The sequence below is a fragment of the Pomacea canaliculata genome, linkage group LG5 (assembly GCF_003073045.1).
Source record: "Pomacea canaliculata isolate SZHN2017 linkage group LG5, ASM307304v1, whole genome shotgun sequence".
Lineage (NCBI taxonomy): Eukaryota > Metazoa > Mollusca > Gastropoda > Architaenioglossa > Ampullariidae > Pomacea > Pomacea canaliculata.
In genome coordinates, this window is record NC_037594.1 from 30,390,670 (window position 1) to 30,413,456 (window position 22,787).

A 22,787-nucleotide genomic window follows, 5' to 3' on the forward strand; every position below is an offset into this window, starting at 1 on the left:
GTGCTGGTCCAGAAATCCTATAGACTATAGAGTATAGAGGGTGTGATGTCTATGAAGGAGCAGAGAGTGGTCCATGGTGTCGGATGCAGTAGACATGTCTAGTAGAGTTAAGACAGAAACGTCACCACTGTCCAGGGCAGATAATATACATGTCGGTGGTCACTTTAATTAAAAATACCTTTCGGTACAGTGGAAAGGTCTATTTTCTGACTGAGCTTGGGGAATAATTAAAGGTGTAAGTATAGGCCCAGATCGAATGGTGTAAAAACTGCTTTCTCTATCATCTTAGAGAGAAGAAAGGTAAGTCTTTAATAATGAATTTAGAATGATTTTCAATTCCACGTGTTTCAGACGCAACAACCACGAATCTGTATCCTATACAGGTCCGTGCAACAACTGCATGAGCATTGCTGGAAGAGCCATATATATATGCAGTGTCATATGAAGTCTGCTGCAACGTACATATCCCGCATGCTGGACAGCAGAGCATTAATTCCAGTCCCTGTGCTTGAATGAAGTCTTTTCTAAATAAATGGAATCTTCTTTACCACCAATGCATTTGCATTGTGATGCCAAAGCCCAGTGGAAAGCACGTACGATATTTAGATGTACGTAGTGCTCGGATGAGAATTGAACAGCGGAGATGACGTATATATATATGACGCCCAGAACCAAATCACAGCTTGGAATGACTACAGCAAACCTTTTCTCACTCTCTGTCAAAGCACAAACTGACAAACTAATGACGGATGACCACTAAAATTTGAGGATTAATAAATGTTCCTGGGTGTGACCATTGACAGAGGGCTGAGTCCGGCTGACGTGCATGGAAGCAACAAATGTATATACTGCAAGCACCGAAATGAACATATATTATGGGAAAGCTGACTGATACAGTCTCGGTGGTCAGTAAGAAAATACATAATACCGCACATAAAGATTATAGAGCGCATGTTGAATATGAATCAAGCGCTTGAATACAAAATCTGTTGTATCGTCTAGATTAAGAAGCCAACGACGTTTGAACGTTACACTTCTTTCTTTAACCGCCTCTACATAGTAAGATAACTACTTTCCTTCATCTGGACCAATCAGCATTCAGTATTTGAAATGTCAGTCTTGTATTCGTGCGCACGTTGGGAACAACTCGACGTCAGAATAATTAAAAATGTCAAAATAAATTAAATGTTAATTTTCTTTAGTTTTAGCAATACATTGAGATTATTTCTGCAATATCTATTTAATTTTTCTGCTATTAGAGCCATACATCAAATAAAGCTGTGCACTTTTTAAGATCGCACGAACAAACAGCACGTTTTTTGAATTAAGCGCGCGTACACAGATTGTACCGGATTGCCGAATGAAGGTTTTGAAGGTAAGTGCAGTCTCTGATCAAGTCTTCTCGATCAGAATAACATTCGACTATTGCTCACTTTCTTAAGGCTATCAATAACCCTTTACTGCTTGTAAACTTGCGGCATTATACGTATCAGTAGATTCACCTTTGATTCACACCAGCTGTATAGACGTAACCATAACTAAGAATCTTTTTAACAGATCTAAATCGATCTCTGGTCGAAGAATTCAAGATTATGACTGTCAATCACAAGTTGATGTGCTACATATTCTATAATCAAAATGGGAAGTTCAGTATAGATGCCTTAGTTTTGTTGGTATAGCTACTAAACAATAGTATTTATATACGTGTGTAGTGTATGTTTGGGCCACGAAGCAAATAGTTAATATGCACCAATTAAATTATGATGCCGTACAAATGTCAGTTTTCTATTGGTAGTGTGAACCATATTTTGCCAGCTTTGCAGTTGAAAGTATTTCATATTTAACTTGCATCAAACGACCACGCCCATTGATAAAAATTACAGTCGTCAAACTAGCTGTTTCTCCGACGTTAGTACGCTAATCACTGTTAGTAGTATGCCACAGGTGAATTAGTAAGTAAATAATTTGTGTTATACAGCTTTGCCACAAAGTCACAGTAGGTGATATATGGTGACTGTGATTAAAGTGCAAACCTATATATATATATTTTGGAGTTGTGTGCTATTGGATCAGTAGAGAAATACTGCTATTAAAATATAAATACAAGTTAAATGGCTCATTTCTCCACTTAGCAGTGAGATTGTTTAAAAAAAAATTCAGCAAGAGGAACAGATGCATGGTTTGGAAACTGCAAAAACAAACATAGATAATAAAAATGGAAGATCACTATGGAGGTAGCTGACTAAGGTTTTTGTCCCTTTGCTTTTATTTAGTGATGAGTTTTTTTTTAAATTAATCATTAATACTGTTACTTTTTTCTCTCTTTTTTTCTTTTGTAAAAGACCCATCATGTATGGAAAAATTGTGGTGATTAAAAGAAATGGAGCAGATGGAGCCCATTTTCCCCTCATCAACACTTCATGCTGGTTTGGAAGGTAATTACAACAATACAACTTGACAAATGTACATGTTGAAATGGTGTCTTTCTCGCATTCTCCCTCTTCCATCCCCCCACCTCCCACACACATTCTCAGCAACAGCAGATACAATTAGTGTACAAGATCACAACCAGTAGAGTTTATCAAATGAATGGCACATGGAATGAATGAGCTGAGGTGACGATTGGTTCTGCATACAGGCATCACATACCTATAGCCAGACCGCAAGAGCGAAAACTCACATGCCAACACATAAACAGAAATAGAGAGGATGTGTGATGCCTTCCTGAGGATTTGTTGATAGAACCGAGTGAGGATGACAGAGCTGACAGAGAAAGATATGAGTTTCAGTAGGAGGTACAGATGTTGGCTCTGAAGGAGGGTCATGTCAGTGTTGATGTCCTATTTAAGCTTGTTATCAAAGATAGGACCTAGATATTGGAAAGAGTCTACCTCGATGGCATCATCATGGATAATACTGATGACTGCTTCAGGCCAGTTCGTCCAAAAGTCAAAAATCCTTTCCTTAGTCTTTAAGTTATTCAAGACAAGAAAGTGTCACACCAGAGAACAAAGTCAGGAAGAGCGCCACTATGTTCAGGTTTGCTATTATACAAAAGAGACAGCAAGTCAGTGTCACCAGCAAATTTTACATTGAAGGTTGTATATTGGTGTACATGATATATGGTGTAAATGATAAGGTACATTTTGCAATGTTTACATCCTAATGTGTATTAAATATTCATACAGGAAAGAAGTGTTTACTTTTCAAGGACTAATTACAAGTTTGTGTAAAATTGTGCAGGAAGATTCACTTGTTTGTAACTAGTTTCTTTATGCAGGAGCAATGAATGTGATATCCGGATCCAGTTACCAAGTGTGTCAAGAGAACATTGTAAACTTGATGTGAATTCAGAAGGCCAGGTATGATCGACCTATTCTTAAAATTGCTTTATTTTATATTTTTGAAAATAATTATGTAAGAAGTATGATTCTTGTTTCTTTGAACTTTATGCTGCTTGAAATTTAAATAAATTATCTATGGTAGTTAAAAATCTACACGTAATATTTGCAAGGAATCATTATTTTCGCAGTGTACTTACAGTTTGGACAAAGTGGTGTCCAGTCACTTAATCCCCAGACACTTCATCCCCGACACTTCATCCCCTAGACTTTTAATCCCCAGACACTTCATCCCCGACACTCAAAAACAATTTTCATATCATATTGTTGAAGAACATTAAATTTACTAGCTTATATGAACTTTAACTAATGTTGTAGATGTTCAAATGACGTTGAAGTTAAAAGCATGATTTGAATTTGAATTTCAATTAAATTTTTCGCTGACTTCATAATTTTTATAGTTAAGGATTTAGTTTAGGGATTAGGGATTAAAAGTCTAGGGGATGAAGTGTCTGGGGATTAAGTGACTGGGAACCGGACAAAGTATTACTTGGGGTTTATTTTCATAAACTCGAGTTAAAGTACTATACTTATGCAGTATTTACAAAATATTACTGGAATAGCTTTCATGCATACACACACTAAAAAAAAGAGGAGTAACTGGAACAACACTGCTATACATTACAGCATCACTGTGTGAAGATTACATTAATTTCAGTGTTCCTACAATATAACCTGCAACATATCCGACAATATTTTTTCTACTATGTTTTTTTTTTTTTTCTAAGGGTTTCTCAAATGTCTGATGATCAGCTGCATTTTTAAAAATTGACAAACACCTTGTGCTAATTTGAAAAGTGGGAATTCATTCTTTGTACTTCAATTTAATATTCATTTGTGGGAGTGAGATTTTGCAGTACTTGCTGATTACAGGTGAAAATCGCCAATTTTGAAAATTATCATGTTTCAAATGTTGAAATAAATTTCTAAGAACTTTAAACTGTCTCTTTCTCCCAGAATAAGTAGATAACTTGGATCAACCCACTGGGTCTTGAATTTTAAGAAATGTTCAATGACATTTGAGAAACTAGATATGGAACACATTTGTATCATTAAGGTAATTTAAACACAGAAAAAACTGACTTTTGGGTGTGCATACATGTGTTTGTTTACATTGTGAGTGGAAGCAGTTAAGTATTATTCTTTTCCTAGAATGATCGCTGACATCTTTGGAGTAAGATATGTTACTGATTATCTGCGTCAGGTGTTTGTCTCCAATGTCAGCAATATAACCCCAACTCAGATCAACAAGAAAGAGTTGACAGACCCTCAGTTGTTAGAACATGGGGATCTTATCACCATTGTTGACAGATCTTTTCGATTTGAGTTTCCCCCAGACTCAAAATATCATCCTAATAATGAGAAGCTGCCATGTTCTTCCAAGGAATTAGATCTACAAAAGAGTATTTCGCAAAAAGTTTTATCTCCAGAAGTATGTATAATATTTTCTGTATTTCGTTAGTCATTATAACACTGGTTGGCATATTAAGTGATACGGTTGTAATGTATGTCAAAGCTAAAATCCTCTGGGGTGGAAATGAACAGCTGAATGAATCACATTACAGGTGGTCTTCGGGTTAAGTGAGCCCCGAGTTACGATGTATCATGGTTATGACACATCTACCATTTACTGTATAAAGCCTTGTTTTGGCTTAAGTGGTTTTGCGTCGTAAATGTCGTAACGCAAACTTTGTGTTTCATTTCATTATTAAACATATTTTATGTGTTTTTTGATAATTACTCTGTAAGGATAGGATAAGTGCTTACAGTATGTTATTTATGTACAGTATGCATGTATGTTCTGACTTGCAGCAAAAATCGGTTTATGACGCGACTTAGGAATGTCGTAAGTCAAGGATTGCCTGTAATGTATTAAAAAAATAAGTTTTGAATTCTTGAGTAATTTAATGTAAAACAGATGAGAGATCTTGCCACTTATCATACATTACATGCATCTTCTATCTTTGTATGTCTTGTTTCTGAAAGTCACAGCCAGCAGCTTTGGCAGATTCCAAGCAGTCTCCAGTAACACCATTATCTCTACGATCACAAAATGTTATGACAACAAACCTGGCTGTTGTTTCTCCAAAGAAAACACCTACAAGTGGAAGAGCACAGAACAGCAGCACAGGAAAGCCAGAAACAAAATCTAATCCCTTGGATGATCTGTTAGACGGCTTGTCCCCAACCTCCTTCTATAAAACAACCCCTCCAAGAGCGCTAAAGGGAGCAAGAACAGTCAGTAAAGACCAGACTACACCTGGTAATCAAGAGGAAACATTTTTATCTTCTAGAAGCTGCAAAAGTCCTCTAAGAAAGAGTTCTGAGCTGGTCAGTGTTTCACTTTACTTTTCTGTATCCTACTATTCCTCTGTTACTCTATGACTTAGTTTAACATAGTAAAATATGTTTTATTTATTTTCATTGGCAGGGTGGGAATGTCACATGCTGGTCATACCCAAATATTTCGAGTTTCCTACTTGTTTTTTAATACTTCTTGCAAGCAGCTAGTGTATTTCGCCTGCAGAATTCATTTTTACATGATTTTTGATATTTATTTTCTGTTCTTAATGCAGCCTGCAAGGAGCCCACATCTTTCTCCAAAAGGTTCAAGAAAAATTACCTCCAATCGCCGTCGCAAGTCTCAGCCATCCTTTGAAGAAAATGTTTCTCCTCCAAAGAAGAAAAGAGTGTCTTTTGGACCAAATCTCAGCCCAGAGCAATTTGACAAAACCCTTCCGCCTAAAACCCCAGTTAAGAAAGGTGCCATGCCTCGCAAATCGTTTCCTTTAGTGATGAATACACCTCATTCTGTGCTGAAGAGAAGGTCAGTGGCTGTCACTATTTTAGAAGAATCAAGTGCTAGAATTTCGCCCAGCCAAGGTACAGATTCTGATGGATTGTCTCTGACCAAGTCCAAATCACCTGCTCATGGCAGAAGCAACAGCCCCGGATCCCTCAAGAAAACAACTGTTTCTGGGGCATCTACCAGTCCATTTTATCCTAAAGGAAGCCCAGCTATTGTTAAGAAAACAATTACAAGTCAAGAATTACCAGACTACAATAGCAGCAATTCTTGTTTACCTGCAAGAGGACATGATCTGCTACAGCAAACTGTTGAAAAAACAACAACTCGAAGACAAAGTAGATCTTCTCATCGACACTACTTCACAGCAACATCACCTGATAGTGTAGAAAATGCAGCTTCTAATGGTGAAGAAGCCCTTGTTTCTCTTTTTCAAGATCAAAGGACGCCAAGGACAGCTACTAAAAATAATTCTTCAGCACTTGCCAGATCATCATTGCAGAATCCATTGGAAGAACAAGCTCAGGCTGGCATTACCAGAAACATTCCAGATGCCTTACTAAATTATGCTGTTCAAAACATCACCCAAGATCACACTCCTAAAAACAAGATAATGCAGAGTCCTGTTGCAGAACATACTCCTTTGTTGCAGCAGACATCACTTGAGCTCAGTGAGCAAAATTGTCATCAGATGTCACACATACATAAAACATCAAAGAAAAGGTCTTCTGCAGGTGCCCTTCAGAATATACATTTTACTACCCAAAAAACGGAAAAGACTCCAGTGTTAACAAAAAGCTGTGGTCACTCTATCTGATCAGAGTTTGAGTTGCCAGGTGCCGAAGGTACTTCTTTCTTCCACAAGTCCAGCAGCTGCTAGAACCCCTGCAGAAAAAACATCAGTTCAGTCTCTTGTACTGACATCTGTTCCTAGCACGGTCATTTCAGAAACTGCAAGTAGACTTGAGCAATCATCGCCTTGTGAATTCTCACTTAGGCAACCTAGAGCTCAGAGTAAGTCTCCAACTAGGACACCGGTATCTGCTGATCCTGTAATTTCTCATAAATCACCAAGAACATCACAGAGAGAATCTTTCATCACAAGCAAAGCAGTCTTAACTTTGAAAAATACTGCTGCCTTAGAAGAAAGCAGGTCTTCAAGGAGGAGTCAAGCATCAAACAGCACAGTCACCAAATCTGTCACACCAAGCCCTACAGGAATAATGAAAACATCCAAAAGACCATTGGCTGCATGTGTGAGCCCAACTGGAATAGTTAAACTCATGAAAACACCAAAAGTGCCCAAATCTATGACACCAAGCCCCACAGGTATCAAAAGAATAATGAAAACACCCAAAAGACCATTGGCTGCATGTGTGAGCCCAACTGGAGTTGCTAGACTCATGAAAACACCAAAAGTGGCCAAATGTGCCACACACAGCCCTTCAGGAATCAAAAGGTTATTACGAACACCTTTAGCTTCAAAACCTGTGGCTATCACTTCCCCCAATCTAACAGGTCTCAAAAGATTAATGAAGACACCCAGACAAACAGCAGCTACTGCTGCAAGCCCAGTTGGAGTTGCCAGACTCACGAAGACCCCAGAAGATGTACCTACTGTATCTATCACACCTAGTCCTTCAGGAATTAAAGAATTACTTCAAACCCCTAAAGGTGCAGATTCTGGTGCCATCACTACCCCAAGCCCAAATGGTATTAAAAGAGCACTAAAAACTCCCAAACCTACCAGACTGTCGTCAGGTCCCACACCAAGCCCAGTTGGGCTCATAGAACTGATGGAAACTCCAAGAGCAGCTCGATCTGCCATCGCTGCTACTCCAGCTGGGTCGACCAGACTTAGGACTCCTAGCTCCTCGACGTTGGTTTTACCAGACACTCCTCATATCCTTTCTTCTGCCGTGATCTCTTCCAATAAGGTCAAGACACCTGGCTCTGCTGCAGAGAAAGTTCGCAAGAGCCTTCGCTCCAGCAGATCAAACAAACTAATGAAAACACCAAACTCAGTAAATAAAGGGCTAGCAGATATTTCTGGAGTAGCTGAATTGTTTAAAACACCAAGGACATCAGACTCTCTCTCCTCCGATTGCACAAGTGCAAAGTCCAAGGACAAGACACTTGTAAACCAGGTGCAGGCAACCAAGATGGTCAGCCCAGTGGGCAGGTTGATGACTGCTTTTACTGATCCAAATAAGATGGTGGCATTGAAAACTATCCATCAGAAGAAAACATGGTCTGATGTAGTGAAGAATGGGTTACCTGCAGAAAGCTCATTCAAACCCATGTCCAGCACAATGCGAAAGATGGTGACCAGAAGGAAGACATCCAGCCAAGTGGCTTCTCAAATGGTTAAGGTATGCTGATTTATTTATAGCTTCCAGGACACACACACACACACAATTTCTGGATGTTGATTTGTTTCCAGCTATAAGTGAGCAACAAAAATTTCTGATAGCAGTAAACTAATCTTGTTTTGTAATTAATGATTTCTGAGATCATTTGGGGTTAACTGTTTATGTAGTTCATATGAGGTTCCTCTTGTGAGTTAAAGGTTGAAGCTGCTAATGTTCAGTGACTAGGTCTCATGGGGAAAGGATAACAGACTGATTATGATACCAGGGCTTAGAAATAAAAAGCAAAGAACTGCTTCCTTCACAAAACAATTGGCCTCAAGAAAAGTGTTATTTCAATTACATCACTCTCTGACAACCAACAGAGAACTACCTTTACTCTAAGGTATGCAGCTTGCATTTACTGTGATTTTCTATGTTAGTCAAAATACGATAGTCATTCATCGCTTGACTGACGCACAGGACAACCAGTTCAGCTTTTTATGTTCATAAGCCAGTTCTTCCTCTGGCCACCACAGAGCCAACCACCCTCCAAGGTACCTTAAAGAACACTCCAACAAACTGTTGTGCATGGTCAGACCAGTTAATGACACTTGACTATTGCAAGTAGTTCCTGGTCTCTTATGAGTGTGGCGTGGCAACTGTGCTTCATAAAAATTATAGGTTGGATATTGTTTGTATGAGATCCAGAGTAGCCTTCTCAGGCATTTGCTGCTATCGAATGCCAGGATTCTCTTCTCTGTGTTTGTGGCTGCTAACAGATCTGTAGAGCGTAGTCTGCAGATCAGCCTCCCACCTATGGAAATGGAAGTGTGTTGGTCACGCATGATGAACAGCACAGGTGATATGGGGCACCCTTAACCTATACCTACTGTATCGTGAAAGTGAGCTATTTGATTATCCAGCAGTGCTGCACTCATTGACTATTATACAGCACTTCAATGACTTGGACAGCATTTCTTTGATGATGAATTTTTGAATCACATTCCATAGCCCATAGTGCCAGACTCATTACAACCGAGGTAGGTCGCACTGTCTGCGCTGACCAGTCATGATAAAAGAAAGACAATGGGAGGTTAAGCACACTGAATAGATGAGGAGAATACAATCTTGCCATTAGATGCAATCTTCGATAAGTCAATAAAGTTCTGCATCCAAAAATATGTGAATGTTATTATGACATTTGTATGGAAGCACAACTCACAATCTTTGGTGCATTGGCCCAACTTTCGCAGCTAGAAATATTGTTCCATCAATATAACACTTGTGAGAACAACACGCTAACAGTCATTGTAAGCTGAACTTCCTGGAGATACCTGATGTCAGCCTTTGCAGATTTCATAAGATAAGATAAGACTTTACTTGTCCCAGAGGGCAATTCTGTTGCAGCTCAATTAAAATTAAAATTAAAATTCATCCATTAAAATTAAAAGATTTGCCTGTATTGCACAAAAAAACTTGCTGTGATAGCTCAACATCAATCTTTCTGAAGCAGCTGCAGGAAGGTAATCAGAGTTTGAAGCTGACACTGTCAATGTGTAGATCTAAAATCTAAGTAACGGCACAGATGTGACAATAGAAATAAAATGACCCAGGAAAAGACGAACAATAGTGTGGACACAGAAAACAGGAACATAGCAAATAAAACAGATGTACTGATGAACATTAGACACAAAACTTCATGCAGATCAACGACCTAATATGAAAGTGAAGGAGAGCAGTCATCCTCGAGCGAGGCGAAGGGACGTCACTCTCCTCAACATATTAATTTTAAGATCTGCTCAACTGTGCTTCTTCCTGGTATGAAGCCAGCCTGTTCATCTACTAGCCGTTCCTCAGCTGATGTGGTTATGCATTACTTAAAACATGAATGTGTGGCTGTTTAGGCTTATTGTTTTGAAGTTCTGGCATGGTTGGCTGAATCCTTTTTTTGGAAGGGGTATGACTAGTGACTTCATTCCCAGACACTTTGGCACAGAACAGTGAGAGCCTTTGTAGTTTCTTCCTCACCCGTTTAAACAGTTCTACTTGTTCTAAGATTCGAGGGTTAAGAAAGTACACATAAGAATTGTAAAATTTAATACTATTACAGTGTAGATATCTAATGTACACTTATATGTTGCATTCAAAACTTTGGTCAGGTATTTTATTTCATCACAAGCCCTTCTCACCCTCCATTTTGTTCTCAACCCCAACCACAAGAACTGGCTGTGTAAAAAAGATGCCTTGAGCAGTTCAACACCTGTAACCTCCACTTCTTGGGGTAGGTGGAAGCAATTTGCAAAGACTGACCGCGTATAGTAGTCAGTGGTTTTTGCTCTGCTTCCCTTGCCTGGGTCAAACTTACTCTTTCCTGTCATGAGTAAAAAGTTGGGCCTTTAAGAGCACTAGGGAATTTTGTGAATCCATTTTATGCAAAACAATAATGTAGCCTGATATTCTTTACCTAACATTACTAATTTGGTTTTACCTTTGGTTTAATAAGTTATGATTTATATTATGTGCTCACTCATAATGCTTATCAGTTTGCTGTCAAATTATTTATTTCAGAGAACAGGAAAATCTCCCAAAACACCCAGAACTTTAACAAGGCTTATAGCTTCATCCACAGGTCACGTTGACAGCCCAGAGACACTGGTTGTTGGCAAAATGGTGTCCAAAGGAAGACCAACAAAAAGAAGAACAACTCTGGTACTACATCAAGCCAAAACAACTCAGCCAGTGGGTTTTATCATCTTTAACCTATACATGACTTGACCAGTATAGTGCTTTATATTGCTAAGCATAATTTTAATTTACTTATAGCTATGCATTTAAATGTTTTCTTACAATTTAGAAAGACAAAAGTGGGGCTGAAGCTTGAGGTTTTATGTGTTTTGTAGAAAACAAGAGCCCTTATGCTGGGAATTAGTGAATATGATCAGGGATTGGTAACAAAATAATAGATATCACATAAATAAAATATGCCAGAAAGCAAAATTTGTAAGTCAACATAAGTGAGTAAACCATTACAAAAGGTACATTAGTCATATACTTCCTAAAAGTTATTTGTGGAAATAAAAAGAGTTGACAAGCCCCGCCCAGAAAATTTCAAAATCAGAAGCACAAGCTGTCAAAAAGACAACGTTGAAAGTTCCTCTCATTTTGTAAGAAACTATCATCTTCATATTACTAACAACGATGTACTTATTCCACAAAGGCAGTGACTTAATGTGCATAGTTAACATCCACAAAGAAGCAGCAAATTAATCAAATTTCAGATATTTGGATTTACATCATTACTGCTTTTTCTTCATGATCTTAAATTCAAATAAGCTTTTGTCTGATTCTGACATTTTGAATTGGGATTTTTATTTCTTTCACTGTTACTTTATGAGGTGGTGAGTTCCATGGAAATGAATGTCAGCTTCACGGGCGTAAAAGAGCTTTTCCAGACACCACCTGCCTATAACACTGAAGAAGCACTTTATGCTGACATCCCTGACACCCCTGGTGGTCCAGGAGAAATGATAGTGTCCCCTTTGTCAAACAAGAAAGGTGAGGAACTTTGAGGATAATAATTCTTTGTCTCCTACAAACCAAGCTCTCTGTTTTTATATTTAAATTTCTTTGTGTTATCATGAAGTTTACAAATCAAGATTTGCTATAAGTTGGTTTTTGTGCAGAAGGATCTGCAGTCATTAAAGCAAAAAAAAATTCTATACAGACAGCTGTAGTCAGACCAGGAACTTTTCTACTACATAAAAAAGTTTAGAGGTTAAAATCAGCATTGAAGTTTTAGTTTGTCTCCTTCACTGGGACTTTAACCATTTTTCCGTTGTTAGATCCAGTAAGAAGTTTAAGATTTTTTGTTTTTGAAGGTGGTGGACAGTCATCTGCCAGAAAGGGTGGTCGCAGGAGTGCAGTTCTTGTGGGCATTCGTCATCTGTTCCACTCTACAAAAGTTTCGAAAGAGCCCAGGCTGTCAGGTGTTCGTAGGCTGGTTGCCACACCCAGGAACAAGCAAAAGGTCTCCCCAAGTTTGGCTGGCATAACACGCTTACTGAGGACACCTAAAGTGAAAATTCCTGCTGTTCTAAGTCCATCAGGTATTCAATGTATATTTGCTACTCCCACAAATTCCACATCTTTGCCAGTAGCAAAAAGAAAGAAATCCTATGAGAACCAGTTATTTGCTCAACCATCTGTGGCAGAAAAAATCACAGAAGCAAAGCACCAAAAGGTGGCTGAGACATTAATTGTTGATGCTCATGAACAAGGATACTCCATGTCTGTGCCTGGCTCATCCGAAATCATAGGAAAAGTAAGTGTCACTCCTAATTCAGCACATCATGATTCACCCCTGGTATCCACACCTAAGCAACAAGGACTTCAAATTGCTGCAGAGGTAGAAATTCCAGCTGACCCAATTCTTAGTGCTAGTGTTCAAAAGACAGCAGCTGCAATAACAGTAATAACATTGAATGACAAGGAAGATCCTAACTTCCTACCTTCAGCATCTACAAAGGGCAGGTTAAGGTCCAGCCTTAGAACTACAACTAGAGTCACTTCATCCAATGCAGTTTCTAATTTTGTCAAGGAAACAGACTCTGAGGTATCAAGCCATGTTCTATGGAAAGTTTCTTCTGTCGAGATGCCATCATTAAACTCCAAGAAAGACAAGTATAAGTCAAGATCTAAGACAGCAGCCAATCAGATTCAAACAAGTCCTAAATCTCTTCCTGGTTTGTCAGAGGAAACAGTTAAAAATGGTGACCTGCTTATCCATAAGGTTTCATTGCCTGATGTGTCCTCTTTTACTGAAGGAAGTCAAGAAAAAGTAGCTTCCACTCCAGTGCGTGGCACTAGACGTAGAGTCACACTAATCACCCCAGCAAAGATAAACTTCATTACTCCAGCACCTTTAAAACGTAGAGGACGCAGTAAAGCAATTTTGATGTCAGCCTTTAAAGAGCCATCTGCAATTCCACAGCTAGATACAGAGAGCTCCTTTGCTTTAAAGCCAGCAGGAAGGAAAACTGTAAAAGATTTGCCTGGCAAAATGTTGGACATCACAGAATCTGCCCAAAAAGCTATAGATACATCATTTGCAGATTCATCTGTACCTAAGTCTGCCTCAAGGATAAAAAATGGAGGCATAACTCAACCACAACCAGACACCACTGTAGCAATATCTGCAGCACCGAGTCCTATTAAACTCAAAGGAAGACAGGGGGAAAGACTTCATGTAAACATTGCTAAATCAAGTGGTAAAAAGAAGAATGCTGCTTCAAAGCACTCTGGTAGCCTAACTGAACTAGAAGTGTCTGTGCCTACCAAAAATCAGCAAGGAGCAAGCACTGAGGTGCTCTCAAATACTACAGGGGCAAGCCCTGTCAATACAAAAAGAGATTTGAGATCTAAGACTGCTGAATCTATCTGTACAACCAAGTCATTGGTGAAGAAAGGCAAGTCAAGGCAGGCCCTAGTGGCTGCTCAGATTGGTTGGACAGCTGTGTTGCAATCTGAAGGATTTACACCGTCTGAAATAGTTTGTGCTGTTGAAACCAGCCCTGTGCCAGTATCTAAGAAAACCAGACTTGCTAAAAAGGCCCTAGTCAAAAGTTCCACAGCTTCCCTAGAAGTAGCTGAAGTACCTGCTTTACAGTCTGAAGCAAGTCAGGCTTCTGAAATCTTTCCTACACAAGCAAGTAAGGGCAGCAGAAGAGGAAGAAGAGGCCAGGCAAATTCTTCACTGGCTGCTTTAGTTGCCAGTGAGATGGATAAAACAACTGTTTTACAGTCACAAAACATCAAGGCTGCATTAGCACCAAAGAGAGGTAGAGCTAAAAAGCAAGCAGATACTTCAGTCATGTCTACATGTACCACTGAAGAAGCTGAGGTATCACCTTTGCAAATTGAAGGACTTTTACAAGCACATAATAAACAGCTGTCTACACCAGCAGTAAAGAGACGGAGGACTAAAAAAGGCCAGGACAAGGCAACTGGTTCAGCAGGAACAGCAAACATATGTAAAATGCAGAAGGCAGGATTACTATCAGAAACTACACCTACTTTAGAACCCAGTCCTGCAGCCCCAGTGAAGAGAAAGACAAGAACTAAAGTAAACACTTTATTTCAGGCTTCTAGTCAAAAAGGCATAAAAAGTAGACTGAGAAGTAAATTGAACCAGCCTGAAACACCAGCTCCATTACCTCCATACACATCAGGAAGAAACAGATCAGCCAGTACCACAGACTTGGAGCCTCCAACTAAACAGGTTGCTATAGCCAAGTCTAAGACACCACGTGTTGAGGGAAATAGAGCTCTCAGGCTTCAAAGAAATCAGATGGGAAAGAGCAAAGAACCCAGTCCTATCAAGTCTGTAGCCAGAAAAAGCAAGCAAGAAGTTTCAACAGAATCTCGTTCTCCTGTGCAGAGAGGCAAACGAAAGACAGCCCCTGTTTTGAAGTTATCCTCCCCAAAGAGGAAAAGAGAAAGTACCACAGACTTGGAGCCTCCATCTAAACGGGTTGCTATAGCGAAGTCTGAGACACCATGTGTTGAAGGGAATAGAGCTCTCAGGCTCCAAAGAAACCAGATGGGAAAGAGCAAAAAACCCAGTCCTGTCAAATCTGTAGCCAGAAAAAGCAAGCAAGAAGTTTCGACAGAATCTCATTCTCCTGTGCAGAGAGGCAAACGAAAGACAGCCCCTGTTTTGAACTTATCCTCCCCAAAGAGGAAAAGAGAAAGCAACGCCAAGACTGCTGACAAAAGCAACAGAGAGGCAGTGACTCTGGTTGCTATTAGACACACACGCCGCAGTAAGGCTAGCAGAGTTGTAGTCCCATCAGCCACTGTCCCAAAGAAAAGAGGAAAGAAGTGAATGCATGTCTTCACAGCATCTCAGAAGATGCACATGCAGGTTAAATAAACATTTCACTTGGTCTGTATTGCTTTGTAAAGGCAGCATAGTCAATTTTTATTGTTTGTTCTTGCAAATGTTAATGTTGGGGTGTTTCAGATATTCTTGGGAGTGTGGGACATAAGCAGGATGCTTCATCCATGATAATTTAGAATTTATTAGTGCTGTTATCATCTTCAAATAAACTATAGGAGGGTGACTCAAAATAATTACAGCATTTTGGATTTCATATCTCTCCATAGGATAATCTAATATTGAAACAATGCTTTTTGTGCATATAGCTGATAAGTGTTTGATTGCATTTCATTCCTGACTTTACGCTTGTATCATATTCAGCAAATACTTACACTGCTTCTTTCGTCGCATTCAGGTGATCCTCTTTAGCATTTGTAAAGCACAGCACACTCTGCTAGGAACAGTGGCCATAGGCTGGAAGTTGCATCCTTTAAATTGCTTTCCCTTTCATCTTTGTTAACACTTGTCTCCCTTTAATACTGTCGCTTTTACTAGTGCTTGTATTGGATCTTGTCGTTGTAAACAGTATTCATCTTTAACAGTAGGCTTTAGCTATGATAAGCTGTTCAAAAGGAACTCCCATGCAGCAGACTGTACATATCGGTGGTCAAGATTGTTTAATTTGTGCTGTTTATGTTAAGATGTGCTTGAGATTTGTAAGTTTTCTGCAGATGAATGTCGTATGTATTGGCTGCAGCATTTTACTCTAAAACTTTGTGTATATAATTTCTTGTAAAATAATGTAGATATATATATGTGTGTTTTATAGTGTTGGTAACATTTAAGTTCTTTTCACTCTAGAATAAAGCTGCAACTGCACTCCGACTGAAATAAAGTACTATGAATTTAAAGGAATTTAACAATATGTATAAGGTTGTAGAAGAGAGATTATAAATGATTCAAAAGGTGAAGGTTACCGTCAAAAGGTTGCACAACTAACCCATCAGTCCAAACTGTACTGTGCGAGTTAAGTGTGTTCTGATATAGGCAATAGACTGACTGCATTAAGCATATTACATTAAAGTCTTTAAAGCAGTCATAAAGCCTTTGACACATTTTGCTTTAAGGCCCTGACAACTAAAATTGTTGTACAATTTGATTTATATTTTGTTATTCAGTTATGCTGCACTTTTCACCAAAACAGATTTGTTTTAAAACAAAAGTGGTTGCATTGAACTTTTACTTTAATCTTATATGACAGTGTAAATGAAGGTCAGTTTCTTTTACAATATACTTGGGCTTTTTTTTTTTTAAGAAATATTTTATTTTTATGCCAAAAACAGGACAAAATTATTATATGCAATTTTCTAAAAAGTTTTGAATTTATAATCCCCTTTTGTTTGAATGCTTTTTATACAAAGTATTGAAATTGGCTTTGTTATTATGGTTTTAATGCTGTACTGATGTTCTTCCTAGATTCAAAAGTTTTCTACAGGAATATTGAAACTAAGAAATAAACAACTTATCCAAAATTAGTGTTTTTGATATACATGCAGGGAATGTTAGAAATTTTAATGTAAAATAAATGCATTATTTGTAATTTAAGAAGTACCAATAAGAAAATGCTTTGACGACTGCTATTGTTTTATTTATTGAAACGGTTGTTCTATTCCTTTTGCTCAGGTGCGTTCTCAAAATCCACATTCACTCCTAGTTTCATTAAACAGCAAGAATTTCACAACTGATTTTTCTATCCCCTTGATAAATTAGGGAACTAATTAAGTGCTCGAATATTCAGTTAACTCTGTTAATGTGTAAAATGATTAAGTAATTTTCAATAAACAAGGTAAAAATAAAGAAATTAAAAGGCATAAATTACTGAAAGATGCTCAAACGGGCGGATAAATTTTTATTCCTGACCAAACGGATGTGGAGGTGCCATATCATTTGTAGACAACCTGCGATTGGATTGTTCAGACCAGGAGATTTGTCTGCATTTGGTCGCTAAAACTAGCATATATAAAGAGCATCAGTCTGTCACTGAAATGAAAGAAATATTCTGGACATACCCAGGACAATTAGTATCAAAAGTTACTTTCTCAATGTTTTTCTAACTTCCTATAGTTTCCGTTTTTAATTCAATGTCTCAAATCTGTCTCAGTTAAATGGAATCTATTTTAAAATACAAATCATTCCAAATTAAAATCCTAAAACAAAATGTAAGAAGTTTTTGAGAATTTTATTTTTCCAGGTGTAAAAATCATTTATTCAATGAAAACTACCAATTTTTGTAAGCTCACCCACATTTCTACCCACTTGCAAAACAAGCATTGTGACTGTACTAGAATCCACATCATACTGTATTTGAGGAACAAAATGATTTGAAAGTACACCAAATACAAAGCAATGTAATCAAGGCTCTTGGCTGAAGTATACAAACAAGGAAATAGAGTAGTCTCTTTGCCTTTTGATTACTGGGGAGTGAGGTGTTACAGGCTGCATTTTCAGGTCCAAATTGTTTTGTTTAGGACAATGCCTATCTCTTGCTGCTTTTTATTCCTTCAAAGGGGTATGGTACAGCTCCACACAGTTGGTCTGTGTGCACATTAGGCTTTGGATGCCCTTGTTCTCATGCAAAAATCCTAGGCAAGTGTATGCTGTCCTTTTTCAAACCCAAAGAGGCTGAAATAAAATTTATGATCAAAGCAGCAAAGTGAATGTGGGAGTGAGGTACATGTGATTTTCTTTCACAGACTTTTTAAATTTGAAACTTATGTTTTCAAATCCAGTTTAAGAGTTTGAATTGTTAGATAAATTACAAGTAGTGAAGCACACTGCAAATCCATTTTGTTTCAAAAGCAGCCATGTGCTAACGCACCAAAAGTGGGACAGCTATCAATAAACATTTTTGGATTTCTGTATCTCTGGAGGGAACTGTAATAAACTCAGAATGTCAACTGCCAATGAGTTCTTATGAATTCATATAAAGAATAAAAATATATTTCCAGCAACCATATAATCTGAGCCAGATGTCTGACAATCCATTTTTGCATGCACACATGCATGTGTGGTTAAACACAAATAGGACAACATCTTTGGTAGTAAGCAATAAACCTCCATTGATAAAAGCAAGAGATGATCTTTCTAACACCCATAGCCTCTTGTAAAACTCACTGCTATTTGAGAATTGAAAGACCACACTTAATAATAGGGAAAACAGCTTATCCTACCCATTTTAAATTTCTTGCTATACTCAAGATACCAAGCATGAATCAGAGTATAGCAGTCTCAACAATTTGTTAAAAATGAAAAATTTGTTATTCATTTTAATGGCTACAAACACCCCCCCCCTCCATTTAGGTATGCTGGCATACACATGCATGGACCCACCAACACAGTAAGACCCTTTAGAAAAAAAACAAAACAAACTGAATTTGCACAGATCCTAGCACATCTCAAAAATAAAATGAATCCTACATTTAAACTGCAACAATGATTAGACAAGTAATAAGCATTTACCATGACAGACTATAACCTTTCATCAAGCTGTCTGCACAACAAAAACTTTTTTATGGTTTCCATAAACATTTAAGTACTTTAAAAAGGATGGTCAGTGTAAAAAGTTATAAAAAAAATTAAACCTGGAATCAAATGAGCACTTGTAATTGTCAAAATATTCATGTACAGTGCTGGTTGTACAATACAAAGCGGATGTGACAATGCCAAATTACCTAGTGTGAACAGCACACAGGGCCAGGGTGCACAAACATGCCAATACCTAGCAGTCGCTACTAACACATGTAAGGAGCAACTGCTAAACATTAACTTATTCAATACCGACAAAATTGAGCTGTAACTGTGAAGATATCACACCTGCAAGTATGTGATGTATAAAAGCTAACAACTGTGCACCTAGCCCCAGATGCCAGAAAAAAGCTGTGGTAACTTTATTAATGATGCAAAGCATCAGTAATCTTAAATAATATTGCAATTACATTTATAATGAATCTTTTTACATGTATTGTGAAGAAACAGAATTTTTATTCTGGTCACAGTCCAAACAACCAAAAACAAAAGTCCCCCCCCTTCCACCCCAAATCACGAATGGTTAGTATGACTATGCTCAACATCGTGCCTGTGGACCAGCCTACCATCAGTCTTTCACTAATGGCTAAATATGAATAAAAGCAAAAAGAAAAAATACAAAAGGAACCAGTTCAAAGTATCCTTAATTCGGTGTAGTATGCAACCAATGGATAAAAATCCACAGTCAATTTTGGGAGGCTATGAACTGCATTCTCACCTACCAACTGACAGCTTTGTGCTGATCTACAAGCCTGTAAGTAGCTTAGTGTGTTCACCAGCTGCACTGTGATCCAAAAACACTCTTGCTTTTCACAAAACATGTTTTGTGCTGTAGAATAGGTTAATAAGAATATGAGCAAGACTGAGCTCTTGTATCTCTTTTTGATATATCTTGTATTGTTCTCACAGAAATACCTTAGTTTAAAAATATACACACGCACATATATATATATAAGAGAGAGACAAAATTTGTACACCGTTTCAATTCTTTATCTTCAGTCTTCTCCAAAAATCTGACCTTTCATGACAAAGATGATGGTGGAGGTAGTGGTGATAATGGTAAGCTGATGATCAGTGAATAAGATAAATTATCAGCAAATTTCAGGTTTTGGCTCTTAAAAAACCACAAGTAGGCTACCAAAAAGGGTATGTGTAAACAAAAAACAGTTTCACAGCTCCAAGTGCATATCTAGAATTAAAGGTAAAAAAAATCTACAGCAGAATCATAATCATGATGGGAAATTCTAAAGGAACTTCTTCTGTCCTGATTGAAATAAACTATGATCCTAACGCACAAAGTGAGACAATCATGGAAGACTGGAACTGTGGTAAAAAATGACGTGTAAAAACTACACAAACTAGCCCACAATTAATTCAAAATCAAGCAGCAAAGATTCTCCAACCTGATGACCCATTTTGTATCAGTGACACTGGTCTGTTAAATTTCAGAAATTTGGCATATGCCTGTGTAAACTATTGATACTAAGAAGATATATCATCTATGCCTATCAACCTTTAAATCATTTACTTCTATCTAATAGCTACACCAAAGCCACACTACATACTTCTGGCCAATGAAAGGAGAATCGATCTCACAGACATGGATTCATGGGTTAACAAGAAAACCACATGATCTTCAACATTCACTGTTGCAGTATTCAACTATCTAAAGATGCACACTTTTTTCGTTAATCCATGTCCACTTTGCAAGACAAGCAGGAATTTCCAATATCAGTGCTTTGGTGCTGCCTGACGAAGTGTGACTGTAGTCTCCCTGCCTGCATCACCACTCTTCAGATTCAAAGTGCGGATCTTGAAGTGCTCCACAAGTTCTACTATGGAATCAAATGCCTGAAAAAAAAAAAACAACTGTTTATCAACAAATTCAAAATTAATCTGCACTATGGCTATAAAAAGCTGCAAGAGGAATTTAATATATTTATAAATAACCAGCATCCGTCCATTTTCAGCTATCTGAAAGGCATCTGTAATGGTGGTAGCAGAATTCAGGACAGGTCCTTGTGATTTCAACAGCAACTGACTTTCCACTTGAGGAAGAACACTATGCTCCATCTATCTTCACAGACTTCAAGTCAGTCCTCCAGACTCTGAAATCAACCAATCTTTCTCTATCCTTACCTAAGGCACCCCTTATTACAGCCATCATGAACACCAATTGCTGTACAGTTAGTGTCTCCACATGTTAACCTTTCAGGAAAAAAAGTAACAGATCTTTAGGCCAAAAAAGGCAGCCCACTGAGATAAGTTTTCTTTCACATTGAGAGTAGAGTGGGTTCCCACAGACAGAAAGTACTTTGCACAGCAGCTTATCCCTGACCACCTGCACCCTGCTGTCCTCAGATCAGGAGCAGCAAACATCACAGAGTTTATAAAACTGAGCAGGATGTTAAGACAGCAATCATGGGAGTTGAGCAAAGACTTTGCCACACCACAAGCCACCCATGGTTTCTACATGTCACTGCAAAAGAACAAAATAGCAAAGCACACATGACCAAAGTGATCGAAGCATGGTGAAAAACTGGAGAGTTGTATTCACTAGCCAGGCAGAAGGGATGGGGGTAGGCGAGTTGGTTAATTTTGTGTTCTCTCCATTCATTGATCATCTTTGACCAATCAGGAGTAAATACCTTGAACTGAGGTAGCTAGAGGTTTATATCTCCAGTCATGTCATCTGGGACAGTACAAAAAAGAAAAAGTAAAAGATTTTTGCCTTCTGCATTTACACAGGTCACTAAAATCTTCAGGCTTATCTCAAATGGATGCAGACAGCCCTAGGGAAGTGTGGTCATTATAGATGCCAGAAGCTGTGGACCTCATCACCTAACTCATAGGCAGATGAATGGCAAACAGTTTCATGAGAAAGTCTTGCAACTCCTTTCAGAAAGAAGATATTATGTACAGAAGTATGGCAGAAAAGAATAAAAATGAATATGAATGAAATATGAGATTGCTACATTACATATAATAAAAGATGTGAAATATAATAAAATCATTTTTAAAAATGGGAGGAAGAGGCAGCATGCAACTTACCGATTCATCTGCCTTCTTGCTGCCTGCTGCATATTTTTTATCTTCACGCAGTCTAACAGGTAAATTCCACATCCGGCCATGATGCCAGAGTACCAAAGTGTATGGCTGATCAGCCTTCCTTTCAGACTTTCGTATCAGAAACATTCCTTCCTGTCATATTTCAAAGAAGCAAGCATTATACACTTCCCAGCAAAAGCGCCCCTATAGGAAAGCTAAATGAAAGTTCACATCATATGGTACATCACATGTCCAGCAGTTTAGTCAAAATTATTAACTGTATTTTTCTATGGCAATTCCAGAAATGTAACACAATGGTTAGCCTGCAAGTACTTTGAGGATAATACTGTATGCTTCATACTCCATATTATGAGGAAAAAAAATTATTCAGATTTAAATTTCATTATAAGACAGTATCTCTCAGTATCACCCTCTTTCATGTGCTAATGCAAGTAAATGTTAAGACTTCATCAACAAGTTCTCAAAAGATGCTCATCTACCTGAAAAGACTCTTTTTTGGTAGGGGGTACACCAAAATTTTAATTCCTATCAAATGCTAGAAGTGTAAGGTACATATATTTACCATGTGTTCTCGTGCAAAAATGTGATCTGCATCTTCTCTTTTGATGTTGCCATGGAACCATGGGTAACTTGAAAGATCCTCCTATAAATTTGAATTACTTTATTACTACAACATTCCCTTTTTCAAAAGATTGGAT

The 22,787-nt window shown here is 38.0% G+C and overlaps 2 protein-coding genes across 8 annotated transcripts in view; one reads left to right on the forward strand and one right to left on the reverse strand.

Annotated features, from left to right (window-relative positions):
• Positions 1 to 1,154: 1,154 nt before the first annotated feature.
• Positions 1,155 to 16,967, forward strand: LOC112563571 (proliferation marker protein Ki-67-like). The gene is given in 10 exon segments (XM_025237639.1): positions 1,155 to 1,375; positions 2,343 to 2,435; positions 3,281 to 3,362; positions 4,606 to 4,833; positions 5,388 to 5,732; positions 5,978 to 7,025; positions 7,027 to 8,579; positions 11,127 to 11,297; positions 11,954 to 12,113; positions 12,437 to 16,967. Coding segments are annotated over 9 exon segments (6,678 nt in total). The 5' UTR covers positions 1,155 to 1,375; positions 2,343 to 2,349; the 3' UTR covers positions 15,442 to 16,967.
• Positions 16,968 to 17,655: 688 nt separating this feature from the next.
• The window catches only part of LOC112563569 (splicing factor, arginine/serine-rich 19-like), a 37,396-nt gene continuing 32,264 nt past the window's right edge, over positions 17,656 to 22,787 (reverse strand). For all 7 annotated transcript variants that reach the window (XM_025237633.1, XM_025237632.1, XM_025237628.1 and 4 more), the window contains 3 exons: positions 22,652 to 22,732; positions 22,072 to 22,221; positions 17,656 to 20,871 (listed from right to left, as the gene is read on the reverse strand). The gene's annotated coding sequence lies outside the window, so the exon portion shown is untranslated. The remainder of the gene's footprint in view (positions 20,872 to 22,071; positions 22,222 to 22,651; positions 22,733 to 22,787) is intronic.